This window comes from Argiope bruennichi, chromosome 6 (assembly GCF_947563725.1).
Source record: "Argiope bruennichi chromosome 6, qqArgBrue1.1, whole genome shotgun sequence".
Lineage (NCBI taxonomy): Eukaryota > Metazoa > Arthropoda > Arachnida > Araneae > Araneidae > Argiope > Argiope bruennichi.
In genome coordinates, this window is record NC_079156.1 from 92,122,413 (window position 1) to 92,147,279 (window position 24,867).

Consider the following 24,867-nt stretch of genomic DNA (forward strand, 5'->3'; position numbering starts at 1 on the left):
CTGTATATTTCGTTCCTTAATTGGAGCCAAATACATTCAAAGCATAAACAGATCATTATGCCGAAAAAAGAGAGAATCCAGATATTAATTTCTGCGAACAACAACAAAAAAAAACAAGAGAGAAACAAGCAGCGGAAACGAAACCTTCAGCCCGATGAACGGTACTCAGTTGACTGATGCCATCCAGAAAGGTAAAAACAGCGGAAGAAAAATAAAAAAAAGAGTAGGAAGGAGGCTCGTGTTGAAAAATCGGTTCTGAAAAAAAAATCAAACCCTTTCCACTCCGCGGCGCGCGAGCGACTGACAGAGCAGGAGCGGGGAGAGAGTTTGGCGAGCAAACCCTCTGGAAACCCCTCATTTTGTGGCAACCCTTAGCGGCGTGCTCTCAGCTTCGACCATCGTAGGTGTAGTGTGTGCAAGGAGACCAAAAGCAGTAGTGGGGGTCTTAGATTGTGCAGCAGTACCCTTTTTAGTGTAGTTAGGCCGTAGTTTTTTGGGAAACAACACAAAATACAACCAAACAGTTGTGTGTCCGTTTAGTAGTGTGAACGTTCCTGCTGTGGAAAAAAATACAAATACAAACATACAAAGAAAAAAATCAATATAAACAAACTGTGCGCCTTGTTGTTATTGTAAAAAAATAATTATTCTATTTGAATATATACATATATATATATATTTGATTATATATATACACCACGCACTTTTTTGCCGGCAAAAATTAGTCCAAGTATAGTTGACTGGACAATGGAGAATGAAACACATCAAAATTGTTCCAGTAACCCAGGCCAAAATGATGCCGCTCACGACCCCGGGTATGTAAACAAAACTTCATTTTTTTTCCACCTTTTTCTTTGTGCTTCTCATTTTCCTTTCACTTTCTCTCTGTCTTTTTCGATGTCTTTGTTGTATTTAATTCCCTCCCTATCCCCCTTTCCATCATTCTTTTGTGTCTTGATCCGTTGCTTTAAATATTGCGCTCGCTTTTATGTTTGATAACGAGACGGATGGATGTTGCTGTGCGAGTTGTTGCTTTTTTCATTTTATTTTGATGTGATGACAGATTGCGTCAAGCTGTGATTGTTTCCCCCCCATCATATCCTTTCCGTTTTCATCTTTCGCGCAAATGTTTATTATTTTTAAGTATGTTACTGTGTCAGATGCCGGATAACCGGTCCGAACGCGAAACTATGGATCCTCTCTTTTCGTTTGCACTTGAAAAAAAGTTGTTCAGACGGTTCACGCCGAACGGCTTCGTCGTTGCTGATAACCTTCGGTTAAGTGAAGTTAACTCTTATGAAGGATACCGTTGTGGCGTTTTGAAGCAATTCTTTTGATACTGGCGGAGGGTTAAAAAAAAGATATAAAAGTTTTTGCTTTATCAAAAAAATCTTTAATCGATTCTAAAGTGGAAATATCTTTCGAAATATTTTTCAACTTTTTAAGTTTGACTCGAAAGTAATCTGTTTCAAAATCTTAAATAATTTCATATTGTGAGATGTAAGAATGCGGTGATTCTGAAATGCATTTTTTAAAGTAAAGCGAAAATCTCTAATGCTGGGAAAAACTTGTTATTTTATTAATTTAGAAAACATCATTCGTCGATTGCACGATTTTCGTGAATTTATTTTAAATATTTTCCAGTAAAACTTCGTATATTTTCAGGCAGTTCTCATTTAAAATACATTTCGCTGAAAATTTGAAGCCGATCAAATTAAAAAACTGTGGAAACTGTTATAAATCTTATCTTGGGGAAATATTTAATTATGTTCTTCGATCAACATTAAAACAAGTTTAATGTTATTGTTTATCTATCTTGCATTATTTCACGCTAAGTGTATTTGCTTGTATAGTATTAAATTACTTTAACTATAGAATTTAATACAAATTAATTATATAATAATAGTAAGTAAATCAGTTTTAAAAAATTGTTTAATTAAACATTTTTAATAGGAAAAATTTGAAACTATATCCTAACGTTTAGCTCTTTAAAAAATCTGTCCCAACCATCATGAAACGCATTTCTTGAAATGTGACGGAGATTCGTGGATTTTGATTGAAACCATTGCATCATAAAATTAGGAAACATTCTTCAACGAATATATCTTTTTCTTGACGATATTTTAAGTATTTTATCTTAAAAATCAGATAATTTCGTATTTTTATTGTTTTATTAAAAAAATTAGATGTATTAGAGAAGAATTAAAGAATCTTGAAAACAAAATCCTTTCTTGTCGCAAATCTGCTTTTGAAATTTTCCATCCTATTCACAGATTGGCTGTAAAATATGTTGCTAATATTTGCATGATGAATTGTTTGTTACTTTTAATTTATTTTTGTTTAATTTATTTTTATAGATGTAGATTATTTAAATCGTAGAATCTGTAAGACACAGGAATTTTAGGCCGTAGAAATCAAAATTTAAGTCTTTGTTTGATCTAATATAATTTTTCTGTGAGAATATTTTTTTTACAAATATTCTTGTCCAATAATCTCTTGTACTTCTGAAATAATTTAATTCTTTTACAAAATGAGTTTTAGAATAGTATGATTGAAAAATATAGTGCAGAACGATTTTGAAACGCATTACCTAAAATATGACAAAATTAGTGAATGTTAATTGAAATTTTAATGCCCTCTTAGCTTAATCCACATTCTTTACCGAATATAATTTTTTCTGAAATTTATTTGAAGTATATTTCTCTGCTTTTAATATTTTTATGCTTTTAATTGTTCTAAAGAGCGAGAAATAGAAATTTATTTATCTTGTATGTGTCTTTTTGAAAATATCTCAGAAAAAAACTAATCCTTTTTAAAAATATGAATATTTTAACTTATGTTTGTCGATTGACGATAAGATATGTTACTATTTTATATAAATTAATTGTTCATTTACTTTTCAATATTTAAATCGGAATGCGTGACGTTTAATTTCTCTCATTTGTGTAGAAAATATAATATACGAAATTAAAAGACCAAAATGTAAAATTAATTTAAAATATTCACTAGTTAATCAGCATGAAAATTTGTAGTATAACAACAAATTTGTTTTTGTATTTATAAAATAACATTACATCATTTGTAGAAACTGCTAAATCACTCTAGATATTCGCGCCGTACTTTACTGGTTTGTTTGCTTTGTATAAAAGTATCACAAATCGAAATTCTAACATGATAATAAAAATGAAAATAAATATTTTTTAGTAAAGTGAATTGCATACACTATTCCATTCCTATTTAGGATTTTTAAAGAAAAAAAATACTTCGCCAATTATTTTTCTACCGCGTTTGCATATGCATATTATAGACTTAACCTAGCGAATCAAATACCTTAATTTATAAAATACTAAAATATGTAAATTAACTCTCGATTTAAAAACATCTGTGTGTCATTTAATGCAAAATAAAAAGAAATGAAATTTCAGATTTTTTTTTTATATGGCATTTGGCAACGAATGACTTTAACGAAAATGTCTGGTCTAGCTATTTTTGCTGTTTAAATAGTATATCATCTATGCAATATAATTTAGCTTCACCTGTGTCATAATTTAGCTATGCACTGCATAGAAAATTCATTATTTTCTTAAATTTATGAAAATTATTTTTAACTTTATTCGCTTATAATACTCGAGTTGCTCCTGGAAATAGGCTATATTCTTTCATAAATCGTATAAATATTCGTATAGATACATATCGTATAGATATTTGCAGAAATTTGTTGTATTTCTCATTAGTGGAATTCATTTCTCTTTCAACTAAAGGCATTATTCAAAAATATTTACTAAAATTATTCGATTTACAAATTTTCACGTGTGTCATAATTTAGTTGTACATTGCATTGAAAACTCATGATTTTCTTAAATTTGTCAAAATCATATTTAACTTTATTCGTTAATAATACTCGAGTAGCTGTTTCTGGAAATATGCTATATTCACTCATAAATCCCTTAAATATTCGTATAGATACGTGTTGTATAAATATTCGTATAGATGCGTATCGTATAAATATTCACATGGATGCGAATCATATAAATATTCGTATAGATACAAGTAGTATAAATATTCGTATAGATACGTGTCGTATAAATATTCGTATAGATACTTATCGTATAAATATTCGTATAGATAGATATGCGCAGGAATTTGTTGAATTTCTCATTCATGTATTCAAGTGAGGGCACTATTCAAAAATATTTACTAAAATTATTCGATTTACAAATCTAAATAACATCTACTAAATGAATTTTATTTATGAAAATATTGAATTATTTATTTATTTTTATTTGTCGAGTTCCACAATCGGAACGTTATTCTCTGGAACTTTTTTTCAAAGCTGCAAAGTTTTTTTGCGCGGACTTCACGCTTTCAGCTATACTTCTACATCACTTCAATTGTATGATAATGAGAGATAAAATTTGCCATAAATGTTGAGCCGTATGGTATATGTGAGGAATACAATGACATTACTGTGCGCACTAAAAACGTTGTGTACAAGTAATAAAGAATATATCGGAGTAACTTTTTATTGCGATCGTGATTTTTCATCGCACAATTTCTCAGGGGATTCGAAGAAATGTCTGATGCTTAACTTCCAAGTTCAGTCTCCGAAATTTTATTTATTTGTGAGGAATTCGGTATTTAAATCTTGTATGTATATGTGAAGGAATGTTTTCTGTAATAGGAATACAAAGAATTCAACGTTTAAAAGCACAGTTAGGCTGAGTTCGAAGTTTCTCGAAGTTCGAAATTTTCTTGATTATTAGTTATTTAAGAATTTATTTCTTGGAAATCTCTTACTGTATTTATTAAAATGAATTTGTGTTTTGATAAACAAACTTATTATAAAAAATTCTTTAAAGAAAAAAAGAACGAAAAACGTTTCGATTTTTTTGGGAATTATTTATTGTGATCGTCAAATACAAATCAATTAATTTCATCAAACATCCAAGTTTGCAAATTTTTTAAGGAATCTAATAATATTGATTTTCTTAAATCCATTAAATCACTTCTTAAATAAAATGTTGAAATTTTTCGAAATTGTCTGCGTTTATGTGATTACCAATTACTAATAAGGTTTTTATTTATAAATAAAGATATTGCGTTCTGTATATGAATATAATATATAATGATACGTGTATAGAAATTATAGATTAATATAAATTAGGCACATAAGTATTTTAATAAAAGTGTTTTACAACGTTTTTATTAAATATTATAAAAATGCCATCACTCGGAATACTGTTTTTTAAAAGGAAATTATATTTTCCGTTCAAAATCTTTATTAAAGTTTGCCGTACTTATTTTTATAACATATTTATTTTTGAGCATGTTTTTGATGATATAATTTGTTACATTACGTTATAATGCGTAAAATAATACAAATGCTGTATATTTTATAAGTAACGCTTTCATTATTGTGCCTTATCGGTTTATTATTAAATTAATCTCGGCAAGTTATAATATGCAACAAAATTAACTCCCCCTTTTTAACTTAGCAGAAATAGCGTAATAGAAATAATTAAATCCTTATTGTATTTCTTAAATTAAAATATTTAGTAATTGTGAAATCTTCCAATTTAATTTGCACTTGAATATTTTGCTTTGATTTAGTTAGCTAATTAAAATTATCAGATGACTCTCCTTGGTTTATTTCATTTAAAACCATTTATTTTCAGCAAGAATTTAAAAGCGCATATTTTCAACAAACCAACAAAATACGCGATATAAAACAATTCTCATATTCCTTATATAATCCCACAAGCATAATAAATCTTTCATAAAATATTTTGCCATCACAGCGACCTTCGCAGAACATGTCCCGTAATGTCCCTTATATTGTCATCCATATATCCTTTTAATTACATCAAAGCACGCAAACCATGTTCGGAGCTTGTACCGAAAACATGTTTGCAGGACATTATCCTATGCAGAATGTCCTTACCATGTAATATATTACATCATTTCAGTTTCGTTGACTTTAGTTATTCCTACAATCTGCCGATTTTAATTATTTATATAATGTATATTCTATGGCTTCATATGGAATGAACATATTTTAAGGTTGTAGATTTTATGCCGATTAGATTAGATTTGCTTTAATATTTCGTCACTTGATTAAACTAATATTCTATTTTATAAAATGAATCAGAGGATTTTACTGCGCGTTTTTGCTCCCTGTAGGATTTGCTATAATAATCCTAAATGAATATTAATTTCGATTGTAAATTTCTCTCCATTTCAGTTTTTAATTCAACAAATTTATTAATAATTTAATGCACCAGCGTCAGTTAATATTAAAACGTTTTTCAAAATGTAAACCTTTTCTTTATTGTATGAAATATTTAAAGAGTTTTATTTTATGTGTATACAGTTCAAATTTTTAATTTAAAAAAGTAAATATCATAGTGATATCGATGCATATTTCATAATATAGTCATATTCTTCCTATAATGAATTATTAAAAGATTTTTCTGCAACACAGTTTAAGGTGTAAATTTTCGTTCAGTTTAAACTTTTAATTTCACATACCAATTTATTATTTAACGTACTATCCTTTGTTAATTATATTAATGCATATCGTGACATTTAATCGTTTCTTTATTTTCGTTAATTATTTAAAGTGCTTTATATCACAGTTCGACATAAAATTCCTTGATAAATAACAATTTATAAATGTAAAATATCATCCATTTTAAACGTCGAAAATGCAAACTAATTAATTATTTAATGTATTATCGTCTTTTATGGCGAGTATCTAAAAATTTAATAGCATTCCTTATTAGAAGAATTATTTAAAGAGTTTTATTATATTTCGTATTAGTCTTTAGAATTGATACATTCCCAAATGAATAATAATTAGAGCTTGAATTTTCATCCAATTTCAACTTTTAATTCAACTAACTGGAAGCTAAGTAAATAGCCTTTGCTTTTGAATGGGCTACTTGAAATTGAATTAAATACTTTTCAAACTATCGATGGCTTCGCAGCTGAGTGCTGTTGACTTATTTATTGACTATAAAAACATATAAATATGCTTAAATGTTTTTTTTAAATTCTAAATTGGGATATCAGCGTCACAAACTCATTCAACGTTTTTCGTAATTTAACATCTAAAAATTTCATGTATCTTTAATTCTTAGTAAGCTATTGTTAAACGTTGGGATTTAAAAAACTGTGTGGGAATTTTAAAAAAACTGCACAAAAAAATTCAATTGATTTAGTGATATTTATGAAACGACAATATAATTATACTCGCTTAATTTATTATTTTCTAGTATATTTTGTTTGAAAATATATTCTAAACACCAATTAAACACAATTTTTAAAAAATTTTATAATAGTATTTAAATGCCGCATCAGCTTCTAGTTTTATCATATTCTTTTTAAATTCATAAAATTGTTTATAACAATTTAAATGGTAAAAATGCGCTGTATTTAATTCCTTACTTTTTGAAAGGGGTATAAGTTATAAGCTAATACCATGAGTATAATTAATGAGCTATAAATTAAATAGTATTATGAGGATGAATCATGTAAAGTCCTTGAAAATTTAAAATGCTAGTAATAAAATGCTAGTGTAAACAATTTTTAATTTATGTATCAGTCTTTCAATATTCAAGCATAATATAAATAGGGATAAAATTGAACACTATTTTTTTAAGTGAAAAACTTTTTTCCTTCTTAACTTATAAAAATTTGAAATAATTGTTAATAAACTCAAATTACTGCTCGTAAAATAATTTTCTATTTATTATTTAAAAGTCACTCAAATTTGTTTTCCTTTATAACTTCAAATATTAATATCTAGAAAGAGCTATTTTTTATCCAAAAAAAAAAGCTATGAAATCAAATATTATCAAATATTAAATTTAAGGGGGTTTTTTTACACTTTTTTTGTACCTAATATATAAAAAGAATAAATCGCATTTCTGAAAGTATTTTTCTCAAACATTTTATTATATTTCGATGCTAAAATGTTTAGTTGAAATGCGGAATTAAAACTTGAATATAAATTTGTAAAATAAAATTCGTTTAAATATCCTATTTTCAATTTAATAATATGATATGATATTTTAATTTTGATTTAATTATTGTTAATTTTGCTTGTAAAAGATCAAATGATTGGAGCATTATAAAATATGCTGATCCAAATTTAAAATAATGAAAAAAAAATGTTTTAACTTTACGAATAATATTTATATCTACATTAATGTAAAATATAATAATTTAAAAATTATTAAACATCAAAATATTTTTTCACTTATTTATGATATCTTATATAAAATAATGAAAGAAAAAATATTTTAACTTAACAAACTATTTGTATCTACATAAGTATAAAATATCATAAGTTAAAGCGGCAAAATTTAGTTGATTATTAAGCGGCATTATTAAACCTCAAAATATTTTCATCTTGTTTACAATATCTGCTCAGGAAATGCCGCAAACGATTTTCAATATTTCACTTTATAATACGTAACATCTGCTCATGAAAGAGAAATTCGCGTTATCTTAAACGCGCTATCTTTCAGACCATAAACATAACAAATGGCTTTATTTATTGTTCCATTACGAAATTTTACTCATACATTATAAGCTTATCGTGGTTTTAAATTTGCAAAAATTTAAGGATTTGAGACTCAACACAAAGCGGCAAAATTTTTCAAAGGTGTGTCTTGGCAATTTAGTTTATCAGTTCCCGTCAAAGAATGTGTAACGGTGAATTCCAAAGGATAATAAAGATTGTTTCCTGCTTTTAAAATACTTAATAATGAAATTTAATAAATTTTAAATATTTTGTGTTATTTGTTCGAAATTTAAAGACTATAAATAGAATTTAGGGTATTTATAATTCATTGGGTTGCATTAAATATCACGATGTTTATATGACTTTATTTGAAAGAAGGTTTTATTTTTTTTTTTTTTTTTATGATATCTTCTTTTGTAATTCTTCGAGATTTAAAAAAAAAATCATTTATTTTTAGTAAGAATTTTCTTTTATATGATATAAAATTCTAAACTATAAATTCTAATTCTAAACTATAAATTCTAATTCTAAACTATAAATTCTAATTCTAAACTATAAATTCTAAACTAAAATTCTAAACTATAAATTCTAATTCTAAACTATAAATTCTAATTCTAAACTATAAATTCTAAACTAAAATTCTAGACTATAAAATTCTAAACTAATTCTTAGTCCTCATTTTATAAGGAAAAAATATTATAATTTATTTTTTGTTTTTAATTTTTTTTAATTTTTCTATTTTTTTAAATAAGTTTTCTTTTCCGAATATAGAATCCGTTTGTCAATTTCAGTACAAGAAAATTTAAAACAAATTCGAACATTTAGTTCGAAATATCATAGCATATGATGATTTATGTTTTGCCATTTATTTTTATATTATTTTTTAAAAATTTTCTTTTATTTATAGCAGAAATAATATACACAAAAATTGCGTTTCATATCGTCGAAATACGCGCGTGTTTGAACACGGCAACTAAAAAAATGGAAAAAAATGTTATAAAATATATAAAAAAAAATTTAAAATAATTTATTAAAGTTAAAGAAAAGAATTATGTGCGAATCAAATTTAAATCTCTGAGCAGCTTGTTTTTAAAAAATGAATTAAAGTAAGTTTTTTATATATCACGCTCTGAAGTTATAAAGGAAGAAAGCATTTTGATTCATTTTTTTTTCATTAAAAATCAAATTAAAACTTTAAAAACCCCTTTCTTAATAAGAAATAATTGCAAGAAAAATTTTGTGGTGAATTTGATAACTCTAGGTCCAAAGTTAAAACTTAATTTAAATTCTTAATTAATTTTTAAATGTGAAAGCAATTTAACATTCTTTCTTTGGAGATCATTAATGTCGCATCGCGCAAATTTGCATATAATATCCAGTTTAGATGCATTATCATGTTAAAATCTATTGTATGTTGAAAAAAAAGTCGTGACTTCGCTTTGAGATTCAGGTATTTCTTATAAATACAAAATAACTTTTGTGAAATAAAAATACTGTTAAAAGATTCCTAAAAGTTCACCATAATATCGTTTGCGATAATAAAAAGAGAATGAGTAATCAGATGACTGGATATCTTGATGGGTCTCATGCAAACGAAACAGCATTAAACTTCCAAATCTATTATCGTTTGGTTTTTTTATTATTGTACTTTCTAGTGGCAACATTTTACATTATTCTAAATTTTTCTTTCCTTTTTGTTATGCTTGTCTTCCTACGTATTGCTTTTGCTTACCATCGTTTCTTTGTTAAAAAAAATTCATAGAAGCCTGATTGTTTAGTATAAATGTGATAATATATAGATTTTAAAGTGAGTACGATCTACTATAATTGCATGTTTCCTTTTTTCTTTGCATGGACCTTAGTTTATCAGAGAATTTGTGTTTGCCTGTTACAGAAATTGCATTCGTAAGATAGTTTGATGCATGGTTCAGAAATAATTATTTGTATTCACTAGAACTTAATTTTGCCGTTTTATATAATTTGATAGTCAAAGATTTATAAATAATAACAAAAATAATGTAAATTTTAATGATAAAAGTAGGTGAATAAGCACAGATAGCATCCAATTACAAAAATGCTTTATATTTCTTTTCTTATTTCATTCTACAGTTTTGAATTAAAGCGAATGATCTGAAAAATGTTGTTTTTTTATATTCATAATTATTGGATGCCTAAGTGGAATTTCATTTTATTTGAGAAAAAATTAATGGATTTTACATTAAACACAGATAAACTTAATTTTTTTATAAAAATTATCATAACTTTATGAATCAAATCTTTTGTTAACAAAATGTTTCCCTTTTTGCTGTGAATTAGTATTGTTACTAGTTTTTAGAATGTAACTTGAGTTTTGCTCTACGTTTTCTTCATAGAATAAAACCCATATTTTATTTAATTTTTTGCAAAGAAATGATCAAGAACTGCGCTGATTAGAGTAAACAAATTGAGCTATATTTATTTAAATAGGCTGCTGCCACTTATAAATGTAAAATGTTTGTTTAAACTTTTAAATTAAAAAAATAATAATAATTTGCGTGTTGTATTTAAAAATACTTGTGTACATGAGAGGTATGTACAAGAGTATACATATTTGCTTCTAACTCATGTTTAGAGCGAATGATATTTTTTAGTGTTTAATTTTTGGTCATTCAGGTACAAAACATATCAAGCACTGAATATCATGACGTTTTCTTTTTTGATAAGCGATAATATATGTTTTTCTTTCATGTACATATTTCATCCTTTTTTCATTCTCATTTTTGATTTGAAAAGCATTCGTAAAATCTTAAGACATATTATTCATAAATTGTCTCATCAAATATAAATCGGGGAAAATAATAAATATTTACTCCAATTAAATTACTGGAGCAAATTATTCAAAATAAACTTTAAAATTAGCCTTAGAAACTGAATGATCCTTTAAAATAAGAGCTACAAAACAGCTTTGTCGAATAGTTGTACGAAATTCGAAAGGTTAACCGAACAAATCTTTGTCTACCGACCGAAATAGACATTTGTTCAAACGAATATTCAATAAGTATGTCATGGATTTGAACAGCTCTTCGTCAACTAAATATATTCTCCTTGAAATTAATTGTATTTCAATTAGTTTCGTCATAATGTCCAATCATATCTTGATTTGAATATTCGACGAGATTGAATAGGTCTTCTGTAAATGAAACTAGGTTCCATGGTACACACCGATAATAATATCATATAAATTGAAGTTGATGGTCATTTTAGGTGCTAAATTTTACAGTGGTTGAAATAAACTGAAGATTTCCCAATTTTTGTTTCGATTTCGTGATGAAATTTGTGTTAAACTTTTATTTCAAATGACGGATTTGCATTTGCTGTTCTTTAAGATGCTCTTAATTATATAATAAAAATGCGATATTGTATTATTTATAAATTTTCCCCATATTTTGTGATCTCATAATACTTTTCTTTTATTTGAGTCTGCTCAAAAGAAATCATGTATTAAAAATTTTACTGTCCAGATTTGAGTAAGTCTATTGAAAAAATGCAGAACATCTGCTTGAACTGAAATTTGTTTTTTAAAATAATGTTTAGAAGAATCAAACTTTAGTCCGAAAATTCAAAATTGTTAATGTTTTATGCTTGGTTCAACAGTCTTTATTTTTTAAATTTATTCTTAATTATATAACAAAGATATGGTGATAAGATCATTCAAAGATGATAAGAATTTCAAATAGAAAATAAATCCAATAATTAAAGCAATGGAAAGATCACGTATAAATCCAATAATTAAAGCAATGAAAAGATCAGGTGTAAATTCAATAATGAAACAATGAAGAGATAACGTATAAATCCAATAATTAAAGCAATGAACAGATCACGTATAAATTCAATAATTAAAGCAATGAACAGATCACGTATAAATTCAATAATTAAACAATGAAGAGATAACGTATAAATCCAATAATTAAAGCAATGAACGGATCACGTGTAAATCCAATGATTAAAACAGTGAAAAGATCACGTATAAATCCAATAATTAAAGCAATGAAAAGTTCATGTATAAATCCAATAATTAAAACAATAAAAATCTTTGTTATAAAAAGAAATCTTTAAAAAAATTATTAAAATCAGTGAAAAAATTGCACGCAAATAATATTACTATCATAAAAAAGCTTCGTTTTTAAATTTTAAAGTGTAATTAAAATGGTTTTTGTACAATAATGTGCTCCAAAGTTATTGAAAAAAACCCGTTAAATTCTTGATTACTTTTCAGCTACTAATTTAATTAAAATTTTGGGAAACAGTCTTATTGAACACCCACTATCTACTTCATGATTAATTTGGAAGATCGTTCAAAATTATCATTATCAGATCAATTATTATATTTCTCCTAAAATTTTTCTCCATTCTCTTTAAAAAATTCACTTATCCAGTTAAATGTAGCAATTATTTCTTCAGTAGTTTCTTCTCAAAATTTTGTCACTTATTTCTACAATTAAAAGTAGCAAATATTTTTTCAACGATTTCTTCTTGAAATTTTGCCTCTTATTGCTACTGTTAAATGTAGCAAATATTTCTTCAGTGGTTTCTTTTCAAAATTTTGTCTCTTATTTCTACTTTTAAATGTAGTAACTATTTCTTCAATGATTTCTTCCGCTTAAAATTTGTCTTTTATTTCTACAGTTAAATATAGCAATTATTTCTTCAATGATTTCTTCCTTTTAAATTTTCGTCTCTTCTTTCTACAGTTAAATGTAGCAACTATTTCTTCAATGAGTTTTCTTCCTTTTAAAATTTCATCTGTTTTTTCTACAGTTAAATGTAGCGGCTATTTCTACTACGAATTCGTATTTTTTCCCATCTTAAAGTTTCACCCAGTACATTTACCCTTCAACAGGGGCCATCAAAAACTATGAGTGAAAAACTCTTTTCTTTCTACTGAAAAGCACGTCTTTCTTCATAGCTATCTCTTCTAGATGTCGTCCAGAATAGGCCTCTATAAAAAACACACCCCTTTTTCCAAGAGCTTCTAGGGCTGTATCCTGCATCCACCCCGAAAAAAAAAATGAAGGGGTGTGAAAATATGAATCCATTCAGGTCTCTAGGAATATCCCTTGCTTCCTCCTCTTATGCATGTGTCTACAAAAGATGTAGTATAAAAGTGGTGGAACTGGGATTGTCCATAGGGGTAGAAGTCCCCATCCCCCTAAAACCGGTTCTTTTGATTGAGTGTTCCGTTATATGTTTCCAAGTAGGAAACCCTGCTGCTAAATTGGTAGAAACAAACCAAAAGAGAAAAAAGGAATATTCATTGAAATGAAGATCATATTTTGACTTTGCACTTTCATATCTTTTGTTTGCAAGATTAATCCAGTGTTTAAATGGTTAGTTTTGACATCTTGTGAACGAAAGAATTATATGATACGCTTTTGAATCGTAAAATTCATTACTTTTTTTATATATATAAAAAAAATTTTCAACCAACCGTTATAACTCATGTTTCTTGTTGTATCTGTCAGACATTACTTTATAAAGATTAGTTTGAATGCTGGAAATTAGTGTAATCTTTAAAAGAAATTGTTTCCTCTAGAGATAACTGCATTTTTTTGTTTTATTTTATTTATATTTATTAGTTGAAGGCTTATTGTTATGTTTATTGAAGATAAACACTGATCTTTTAACAGTTCCTTATTATACTTAGATTTCATTTTGATACATTCGGAATTTAAGATGCCCAAAAATTAATTAAATTTGGTACTTTTTGCAAGTAAATTCAGATCTGCTCCGTAAATATTGAAATTTGAACACAAATCTGTACAAAAATGTGCACAATAAATTATTCATTATTAAACTGTTTTGATGTTTCGCACCAAATTTTGTATCTAAAAACATGAAAAACATTGGATTTAACATGTGTAAATAAAATTAATTTTAAGCATATGTAATTCAATTTAAAACTGTTCTTTTTTCTTACAAAAGAAGCATATTTCAATTGTAACAGCATCTCTTAAAATTCGCATCGCGATTTGGGACGAAATAACAAAGAACAATTCTGAGAAAATTTTTTGGTCTCTTGATTTATCCATGTTTCTTAATAATGGTGAACATAAAATTAAAAAAAAAGGAAATTACCTTTTTTATAATATTTTATTAAAACTATATTATTAACCATTTTAATTGAGTTTCCTTTTGTATATACCCTAATCTTTTATTTTCTTTAATAAAATTTTTATTTTGATGATCGTTGCAATTTTTTTTTGTATCAAAATTAGAGTGAATATTTCTGAGGAGGTAGAGAGTTGAAAAGTTTAAGAAGAACCCAATATGAACTATACATAGTAGTATTTCTATTATTACAAATTCACAAAATGTGTATTAATGTATGTAATAACACAAACAGTAATGTGCCATTTAGTTTGTTTTGTTTAGTGAACTACTCATGTTAAAGATTATTGGTCAATTTTGAAAGCGAAGTTTATACGTGAAGCATTTTTATTACATCATTTTAGGGATCATGCAAACAACACGTTAACGAGTTTTGATTCAAAATGCAATTAATTATTTATTTTAAGCGAGCAATATAATGTTTATAGGTCAACAAGATACAAAGGTCTACAAGGTTATGATACATAGGTCTACAAATACTTTTGTACATCATTACACATATAATTTCAGACAAAAAAAATTAAGAAATGGTTTTAAATTAAAAAATGCACTATTTTTCCCAAATAATGATTTAATATTTTACAATAATCCTTTTTAAGTAACCACTTACGAATATTTTCTTTCTTAAATTTTCATAGCAGAATATATAATAAAATGCAATTTTCATTATCAGAAGTACTGCGATATCTAAATTCATTTCTACAGATAGAAATTAAACAGATTCTAATTCTCACTTGATTTTTCTTTCTTTTTTAGGAATGTTTAAAATAAAAATTTCTAAATTTAATTTCAGAATGAACGTTTTTTAGTTCCAGTTGTGGGAATGTTTAGTTATGATTTCTAATTAAATCACTGTGAAATGAATATGGGCCTTTTAAAATTTCTGCTCTGTAATCATAACCAACGCAGTATAGAATATTTGCAACATTATAAAGAATTTTTATCATTGAAATTTTTATAACTGAATCGGGACAAAGATGAAAATAACAATCTAATGAGATCGACATGTGAAAGAGTAACACACTTTTTAATACTTCACTTTATAAATCCACTTCCATCCAAAATATTACTTTAAAAAAAATCCAGTACATCCATCAGATATTTGCAGCTGAAAAGAATATTCTGTTTATAGATTAAAGCCATGAGCAGAAAAAAAAATATTGAATAAACATTGATCTAAAAACCAACGGATTAAATGTTGTTTAACAGATTGATATTAGATTTCATGTGATTAAAGAAATAGGTTAAGCTGTCTTCTGTGTAAATTTTAGGTTAAAATTCTTTTTAAATTCTCGGTGAAATCTGGATCTGTGAATGCCAAGTCAATCTTCATTGGCAAAATAATTTTAAATAATATCTTCAATTTTGTTCTGATTTGTTCTTTAATATTAAACATTTTGTTAAAATCATAGTTTTTATAAGCAAAGCTCTAAGCTTTTCAAGTGTAAAATGTAAAACATGTATAGTAAGAATATATAGTACATTCTGGATTGAATAATGTTTGATACTGACCAAAAAAATAAGCCAATGTTTCCTATTTTTTTCCCCTTTAATAGTTTTTTAACAATTTTTATAACTTTCATTTTTTTTCTCCATTTGGTTATAAGAGAAACTGTTGAAAATGCAGCCAAAATTTAATCATAACAGTTTTAATTATTTCATCAGTAAAGAAAAGGTTATTCTATAGTTTTGATGAACGATTAGTTTATATTTGGGATTAACGTTTTCCAGCTTTGAAATGTTCTAAAATTTAATGATAATTTTTCAAAATTAAATCGTCATATATTCGCTGAATATTAGGTCTACTTCAGATATACTACTATTGTATGTCATGATATTTTAAAAAATAAGGCTAATACATTAAAAAAAATTCTTGTTTCTCTGTGTTTTAATAATTATTTTTTCTTTAAAATAAATGCCTTGAAATAGCATTTACGTGAAAAAAGTTTCAGCAAAATTTTGGCTAATTTCATCTGACCTAATAGCAATGGGGAACTATATTAATACTAAATTATACTTTAAATGAATGGAATTGAGAAGCTAATCCTGATATGAAATTTAAAATTCTTGAATGTAGACAAAAGAGGAAGATTTAAATTCTTATTAAGCCTAATTTCAGAATTAAACTTAGTGTATTTTTGTCCGTTTGGAGCTTTAATAGTTTATTTTTGGAACGGACTTTGTCACTATGAACCATAGTCAAATGATTCACAGCCAATATCTATTTTCTTCGAACTTCCGCTCTTTATCAGAGGGAAGATGCTTGATAGATAACACTTGATAATACCACACTTAATATATAAGCAGCATGTAGGCAAAAGTATACATGTATGACGAATTTTCACTTGTATCTCAAGCTCATGATCCTTATATCTATTACCAAAAATGTATACTATCATATAAATGCAGCCCAGGATTCAAATTTACATTATGTGCTATTTTCCCCCTTCTGTTTCTAAAATCACGATCACTTCTGCAATTGAAGATAATTCAATTTAAAATCCATAAAAGGTTACAAACATTTTAATCACAATTGAATGATATTAAATGTAATCTTATGCTTATAAAGGCGTGAAGTTAAACAACTTCTATTAAAAATGCAATGGTTCATTTCATAGTATACCAAACACTGAAGCTTGTTGAATATGTATCAGTTATTTTTAAATACATTCCCATCTTGTTCAAGACCATAGTGGCACATCGAATAATTTCCAGTCCTGTACCTTTTGTTCAGTCTCTGACTATATTAAGATTTTCGAATATCTTATTAAATGACGTTGAAACGGAATTAAACATTCTTCATAAATCACTTCATCCCTTACTTTACAGCAGAAAATTTAAGTTAAGACATAATCCAGCTATTTGACAGCTGTTTGTATTTGCAATGCGTTTGTAACTGTTGCGTGTATCCGATTTAAAAATGTTACACGCAATACACAACTTACACAAATGAATTGATTGATGGCGCTCAATCAACAATAACGCCTCATTCTGCTGTCACGAAACAGGCAACATCGAATTAAGGCAGGAAAAAAAACCCCTGTCTTTGACGGAATTTCTATTGTTGAAAGTGCTTGCAATATTTTATTTATAATATTGTAGCAATTTTTAAAGGTATTTTGTGATGCAGGTAGGTTCAAAGTAAGCAGTTTTGAAAGATCGTAAACATATTTGCTTTTCAAGTTAAGGGACACTATAATCTTTATTTTATTGTTGATTTTGCCTATTATTTTCACGAGTTTTGTTAATACTGTTATGCCGATTTATTTTTTTGTGTGTGTGCGTTTTATCAACATAGCTATTATAATTTGGTCGGAATTGTACTAAACGAAAAAGCATATTGATCCATAATTATTATATAAAGAATGAAACATTGTCATGGCCGTAACTATGGCAAGAAGCGTCATGGGAATATTAATTTTTTCAGCCCGTAATCATATAACAGAAATAAAGGAAAGAAATATTCGTTCGCATTATTTCCTAAAACTGGACTTTAAGGCACATACATCTTCTATCGCTACACCTTTGAATGCTGCAACGATTTTCCTTATATCACCTTAGAGGGAAGAAAGAAAGGGGCGAGGATAGACGATCTAATTATAAAAAAGAAAATAAGGAACGATGAATTATGTTTGGAATTCTTTTTTTCAATTTAATTTAATTAGATTAGTTAAATTTTGGTGTAGTACTGGAGTTACTTTGAAATGGTCTCATTACTTTAAACAAAAGTTGTACCGTTATCTTCTCGCTGAAAGTTCACTTCATACCAGCAAGGGAAGATACGGCACTCGGGGATTTTATGCGCACAAGGCCAGTATATATAATGAATTTTCCATTGAATCGGTTCTCGAACTTAAGATCCTCTTGTAACGAAACTGAGACTGCCAAGAAGCTAACGCAGCCTTTTCTTAACATATAGATTACAAGGTAGAATTAGTCTTTAAATTTATTTTTATATTCTTTGGAATATATGATGGATTATTTATTCTTTTATTTCCTCACTATTAATAAAGTTATTTATCGCCCAGTAAGCGAGACAATAGGGGAAAAAATGAAATTATGTTGGGGGGGGGTTTAGGGTTAGATATCACATACCTTGGCTGAGTGAGACAAGTGAAACTTTAATTATCTACTTGAGCGATATTTGTACTAACTCATATGGGGAAGGATATATATATATATATATATATATATATATAATTACTGCATTTTTACCAACCTTACATATTAGAAATCGGTAAATAAATATTGACCTTTCTAACGAGCACATAAAACATTTTTTTATCAGACTTTTCACAATGAGAACGAATTCTTTAATACGTAGTCTTTGTCACCTATGAAGTGAAAATGAATGAATAAAAAGTGAAATATTTGTTATAACATTTGCAGATATTTTTAACTATGAGCAGAAGAGAAAAATTCGCTGATACAGAATTTGTAGTTCCAGTAAAGAAAACTCTCATATCCGCCCATTTGTGCCAGCCATATACAGAAGAAATAGAGAAATAATTTCTGACTTTTTTGAGCGAACACTCAAAACACTTTTTAAACCAGCTGTTTGGTAACAGGAAGAAATATGTTAATATATATTCTTTTCCAAACATAAAGAAATAAATAAGTGAAAAATTAATGAATTTGCACTAACTATAAACAGAAAAAATCCTTGCAATTTGATATTAAATTTTAAATTTTGAATTACATTTGTAACCTTGATATTAAAAGTGATTAGGAAATTTCTTTGCAAGATTTTTGTACTTGCATTTCCACATCGTCTTTAATAATAAAATCCCTTCTCAACAACCTCAAACCGAACTAACTCTAAACTTCTTAATTCTTTCTCAAAACAACGATTAATTTCGACTACCCATTGAGCAATAATTGGAAACAAATTCTAATGTTTTTATTTATTTATTTATTGTAATGACCCATTGCGCTGATTTGCATTAACATATTTCATTTTATTTCTTCAATGCTATTTCATACCGATTTCAAAATTAAATGTTTCAACAGATAGTTACATTTATTTTTGCTTCACAGCAATTTTAAATTTTGATTTGGCAATAGATTTTTTCCACCCTGTTTTGAATTGAGGGAATCTGAAGATGAAATTTCGTGTTAGAATACTCGTGTTTGTTTAGAATTTTAAAAAAAAATCATCACATTTTAGTTCATATCGGATTTTTTTGACAAATTACTGTTGATTTTATTAAATTAATTATTTATTTTAATTTATTAAATCTTTTCTTATAGGTCTACCCTCCCCTTCCTTTTCCTTTGCTTCCTATCTTTAGTGCTTAATTGAATTTTTAAATTTTAACGTAAAGTTTTCGAAATCAGTTTTAAAGAACCCGATTTTAATATTCATAAACTTCAGTTTATTATCATAAATTGTTCAACTAAAAACTACTCAAAAATCAATTTACTATTATAAGCTTTTAAAAAAGCTATTTTGTTTTCATGAGTTAATTTTAATCCTAAAAATGATAAGTTATAAGTTTATCCCTAAAAATGATAAGTTATAAAAAAAATTAATGCTAATATGCCTCTTAAAAGAGATATCCAATTTCGTGTCTTTTACAGTGCATGCTATGCATGAAAGAGTTAATTATGTTTTAATTTTTATTATCAAGATTGGTCTAGATGATTAATTTCTTTATAATCTTTTGTTATTAGTTTGGGTATAACTTCTCTTTTTATTTTACCATGAAGCACAATACATCTTAGAAAACTTTAAATTTAATACACAATATAAAATATAATATTAAAATATTTTATATAAAAATTGCTTTATATTTTTTCCCCTTGCTATCTTGTAGTTTTGGTTATTGAACATTGATAGTTTACTCTTATGTCGAATAACCGAGACTACTTAAGTTTGATATAAAGACTAAATATCAAATTTTATCCTGCTAACATGTTTTTTTTGTTGTTGTTGTTGTTATTGTATTCTAAGACAGACAGACATAAAAAAATATAATTCCAAAAAAATATGGTGTTTCAGGTCGCTCAGAATCTAAAAGTATCATATTCTGGGAGACCTTAGACGTAGAGATTAATAAGCTTTAGAGATTGGATTTCTTCCCACAACTGAATATCTCAGACATAATTTTAAAATATCCTTTTCATTTTTTGAATAAAAAATCATCGGAATTTAATTTTTTGTAATTTGCAAAATAAGACGCTTTTTGAGTTTCGCAACATAGCGATGAAAGGCATTATATTTTGGATTTCTTCTTTTTGCCAAATTTGACTCAAAATTTGTTTGGAGCTTCGTTATATACTGAAGAAAAGCTATTATATTTTGAATTTCTTCTCTTTATCAAATTAGACTCAAAATCCAAATCTGCAGTTTTAATGACAAAAAACACAAGGTAGATTTCACTTATCTAAACAATTATGTTTTGGAGTTATTTCAAACAGACCGAGCAACGAGTGGTAAATCGTTCACATATTTGATGTAAATTTGATAAAAAAAATCTATTATTCTGGTTATAAAGCAAATTTTTCTCTCTTTAGAACCTTTATTTTTAGTATATCATATTCACTTACATTGGGACAAATAATTATATAAATTTCCCACTGATATACTTCGTTCAAAAGCTGTTAAAAGTCAACAATTCCGCCGTGGTATCCACAAGTATATCTTGTGTTTGAATTATTGTGTTTATAGGTGACCATATTCCAAGGCTGTTTCTCTCTCTTTCTTTTTAAGTAGCTTTGAACCATAGTGATTCATCAAAATCTGAACTCCGAATTTTGAGGATTATAATAATCTGTCTTCACATTCTAGATTATTTTCTTAAAAGGTGAAGACAAATGAAAATGTTCGTTCGAATTCTTTAAGAACCAAGCAATGAATTCGAATCGAGAAACAACATGTTATCTGTCTGCATCCTCAGTAAACCTCCACCTCAACGAAAGCAGACGTGACAACGCATGTGAGTAACAATGGATCACCGACATTTCCTATCACAGATAAAGGCGCTCGTAAAAAGCAAACATACATGTTCCCTTGTTATCAGCAACTGATAACATGACCCAAGGAATGAATTGTTATTCGCAAGGTGCGGCGACTTAGTCAACCGTCAAACTCACTCTTTCGCAACACGATGAATAAATAACTTTTAATCGTACAGATCGTTTTACGGTTTATAATTCGATATATTTTCATGGCCTGCTGACTCTATACGTCGAAAGCTCTCGCACTGCTTCCGATTTGAATGATTCACGGAAAAAAGTAAAAGCCGATGGTAACTGATACTGCTGAAATAGCTATTTATCTTAAACTATTCTGAGATCTTGTTAAAAGAAGATGTGTTTAATAATAAGTTTGTGTTTGGAATTCAAGTGGATAATTTGGAAAAAACATCGGCCATGATTCAGTTGCGAATTTATATTTGAAAAGATTAATGACCGATTGTTTGGAAATTTGAGGAAAATAAAGCGGATTTCGCAGAAGTGCTTCCGTGTGACTTAATTCTGCAGAAAGTGAGAAAAATAATGAGATGCTTGTTTGGGGCAAAATTTTTATACTCTTTGAGTACGAAACTTAAGAATTAAGTATAGGTATTTAATTTCCGAGAATACGAATATTTTTCGCCTCTCTATTATGAAGATGTATATTTCATTTGCTGTGACCATGTTTATTTAATTCTGATAAAACTTAAACACCATGAGCTGATTTATCTCTATCAAAAATATTTGTTTCCAGAAATAAGCCATTTTTATATTTGTACTTCTTTTACATTTTTATATTTGTAGTTCTTTTCCATTTATTCTTTAGAAAAACATAACTTTATTTGTGGCCATTTTCCTTAAAACAAAGAAAAAGAACCTTTGTTTCCAAAAATAAGCCATTTTTATATCTGTAGTTCTTTTCCATTTATTCTTTAGAAAAGCATAACTTTATTTGTCGCCATTATGCTTTGAAACCAAGAACATGAACCTTTGTTTCCAAAAATAAATCATTTTTATATTTGTAGTTCTTTTCCATTTATTCTTTTGAAAAAAAAAACACAAAAAAACAACAACTTTATTTGTGGCTATTTTGCCTTAAAGCAAAGAAAAAGGACCTTTGTTTCCAAAAATAAGCCATTTTTATATTTTTAGTTCTTTTCCATTTATTCTTTAGAAAATCATAACTTTGTTTGTTGCCATTTTGCTTTGAAACCAAGAACAAGAATCTTTGTTTTCAAAAATAAGCCGTTTTTATATTTGTAGCTCTTTTCCATTTATTCTTTAGAAAAACATAACTTTATTTGTTGCCATTTTGATTTGAAACCAAGAACAAGAATCTTTGTTTTCAAAAATAAGCCATTTTTATATTTGTTGTTCTTTTCCATTTATTCTTCAGAAAAACCTAACTTTATTTGTTGCCAAATTGCTTTAAAACCAAAAACAAGAACCTTGTTTCCAAAAATAAATCATTTTTTAATTATATTTTGATGTTTGCAAAACTTTTCATTCATTCTTAAGAAAAAACATTACTTTATTTTGCTTTAACAGAGCTTTACGAATTTGATGACCAAACTCAAGAAAAATTAAACCTTATATCGTTTATTTTATGAAACAATAAATATTTTCCCCGCCTTTATTATTTATTTTAATAAAATAATGCATAAAAAAGAGTCAACATTAGAAATTAAATCTTTCAATCCCGTCTCCCACACAAATCTTATGTATACCATGATATTATGTTGGCCAAATAATTTCACCAAGCGAAATATTTCATATACAGGCAAATAATTTGAGATGCTTTGTGAATATTTTTTTGGAAAAATTCATTGTATATTTTGAATAAAATAGGGGTAAAAAAACATTTTCATACTAGTTTGGATCAAGAGATTTGGATTAATTTTCCTGTTTGAAAGCTGAATAATTGACCATTGATGGCAGATTTCTTACTTTTAGTTACTATATTTAGTCAAGACGGTACCTGGTTTACTTTTGCATTTGTAATATTCCTATTTCAAATAAAACGAGTATTTGGGGAGCTGTGATTGGCTTTCATTTGTGCAAATCATCAAAGTTTCAATGTTATTAGTGCAATCTGTAGGAATAAATCCAAACTCATTAATTAAATTGGATCACTTTCCTAAATTGTATTACAGGCATATATTTCTTTTCTTATTTGCGTTTCCATTTTCTGCCTTCTTTTCCTTCACCAAATTCTATTATAGGAAACTGTTTTTTCATGCTTAGTACCTTTTGTTGTCCCCCTCCACCATGCTGCATGAGGCTTATAAATGTGGTGCATGTGTGTATAAATTTTATTTTATTACTTATGCTTGTAAGTTTCATCTATTTTGCTCGTATGTATGTTTTTTTTTTTTCATTTTTTTCCCTTGTATACGAAGTATAGAGAAAGCATAAGATCGACAAAAAATTTGAACTCGAGAAATTGACGAATTTTCACGTCTCTGAGTTCAAAATATATATTTTTGAAAAATGTTCGTCTGTCTCTCTGTGACAAAGATAACTCAAAAACGATTTGAGGAATAAGGTTGGTATACGGTCTTTATACAAAATTTGCAAATTTCTGCCAAATTTTGAGTAAAATCTGTTCAGAGTAAGTCCGTCAGTCCGTCTATTCGAATATAAGTTAACACGATGACTACAAAACGAAGAGAGCTAGATAGATAAGATTAGTACACAGATTTAACATCTATAGTATAGACATCTGTCAAAGTTTGAGTCAAATCCAACTACAGGTTAACTATCTTTCTATCTGTATTTTTAGAAATAAGCAAACGCGATAATTCAAAACGCAATGACTTAAATATATCAAATTTGTTATGAGAATTTGTAACTTCAAGTACAGTTTTGTGTCAATTTTTGTTTCAATTGGTTGAGAAAATATGCCTGACATGTAAATTCTAATTTCGCCGAAAAGCTAGCCAAGGATGAAACGATGGATTCAGTAAAAATGCTAAATTCACGCTAAAAGTTAATATTTCGTAACTATTGTACGCAAGTGCCATGTAAGGTGTTCTCTAGCATGAGACATTTATTAAAGAATATGCGAGAAAGTTTTGTGGAAACCACTTCCTCTGGTTTTCTATATTATTATAGGTTAAAATTATTGTTTTATGTCTTTGTATAAAACCGTCATTTAAATTCGTTCTTTGTAAATTTTTAAAAGTAAAAAACAAGCCCAATATTCTATATGAAAGCTTATCAATCTTGAAAACTTG

General features: G+C 27.2%; 1 protein-coding gene across 8 annotated transcripts in view; it reads left to right on the plus strand.

Annotated features, from left to right (window-relative positions):
• The first annotated feature begins 393 nt into the window (after positions 1-393).
• The window catches only part of LOC129971466 (RNA-binding protein Musashi homolog Rbp6-like), a 573,575-nt gene continuing 549,101 nt past the window's right edge, over positions 394-24,867 (plus strand). For all 8 annotated transcript variants that reach the window (XM_056085255.1, XM_056085256.1, XM_056085258.1 and 5 more), the window contains exon 1: positions 394-815. In XM_056085255.1, coding sequence (XP_055941230.1) covers positions 748-815 — 68 coding nt within the window. In that variant the 5' untranslated portion in view covers positions 394-747. The remainder of the gene's footprint in view (positions 816-24,867) is intronic.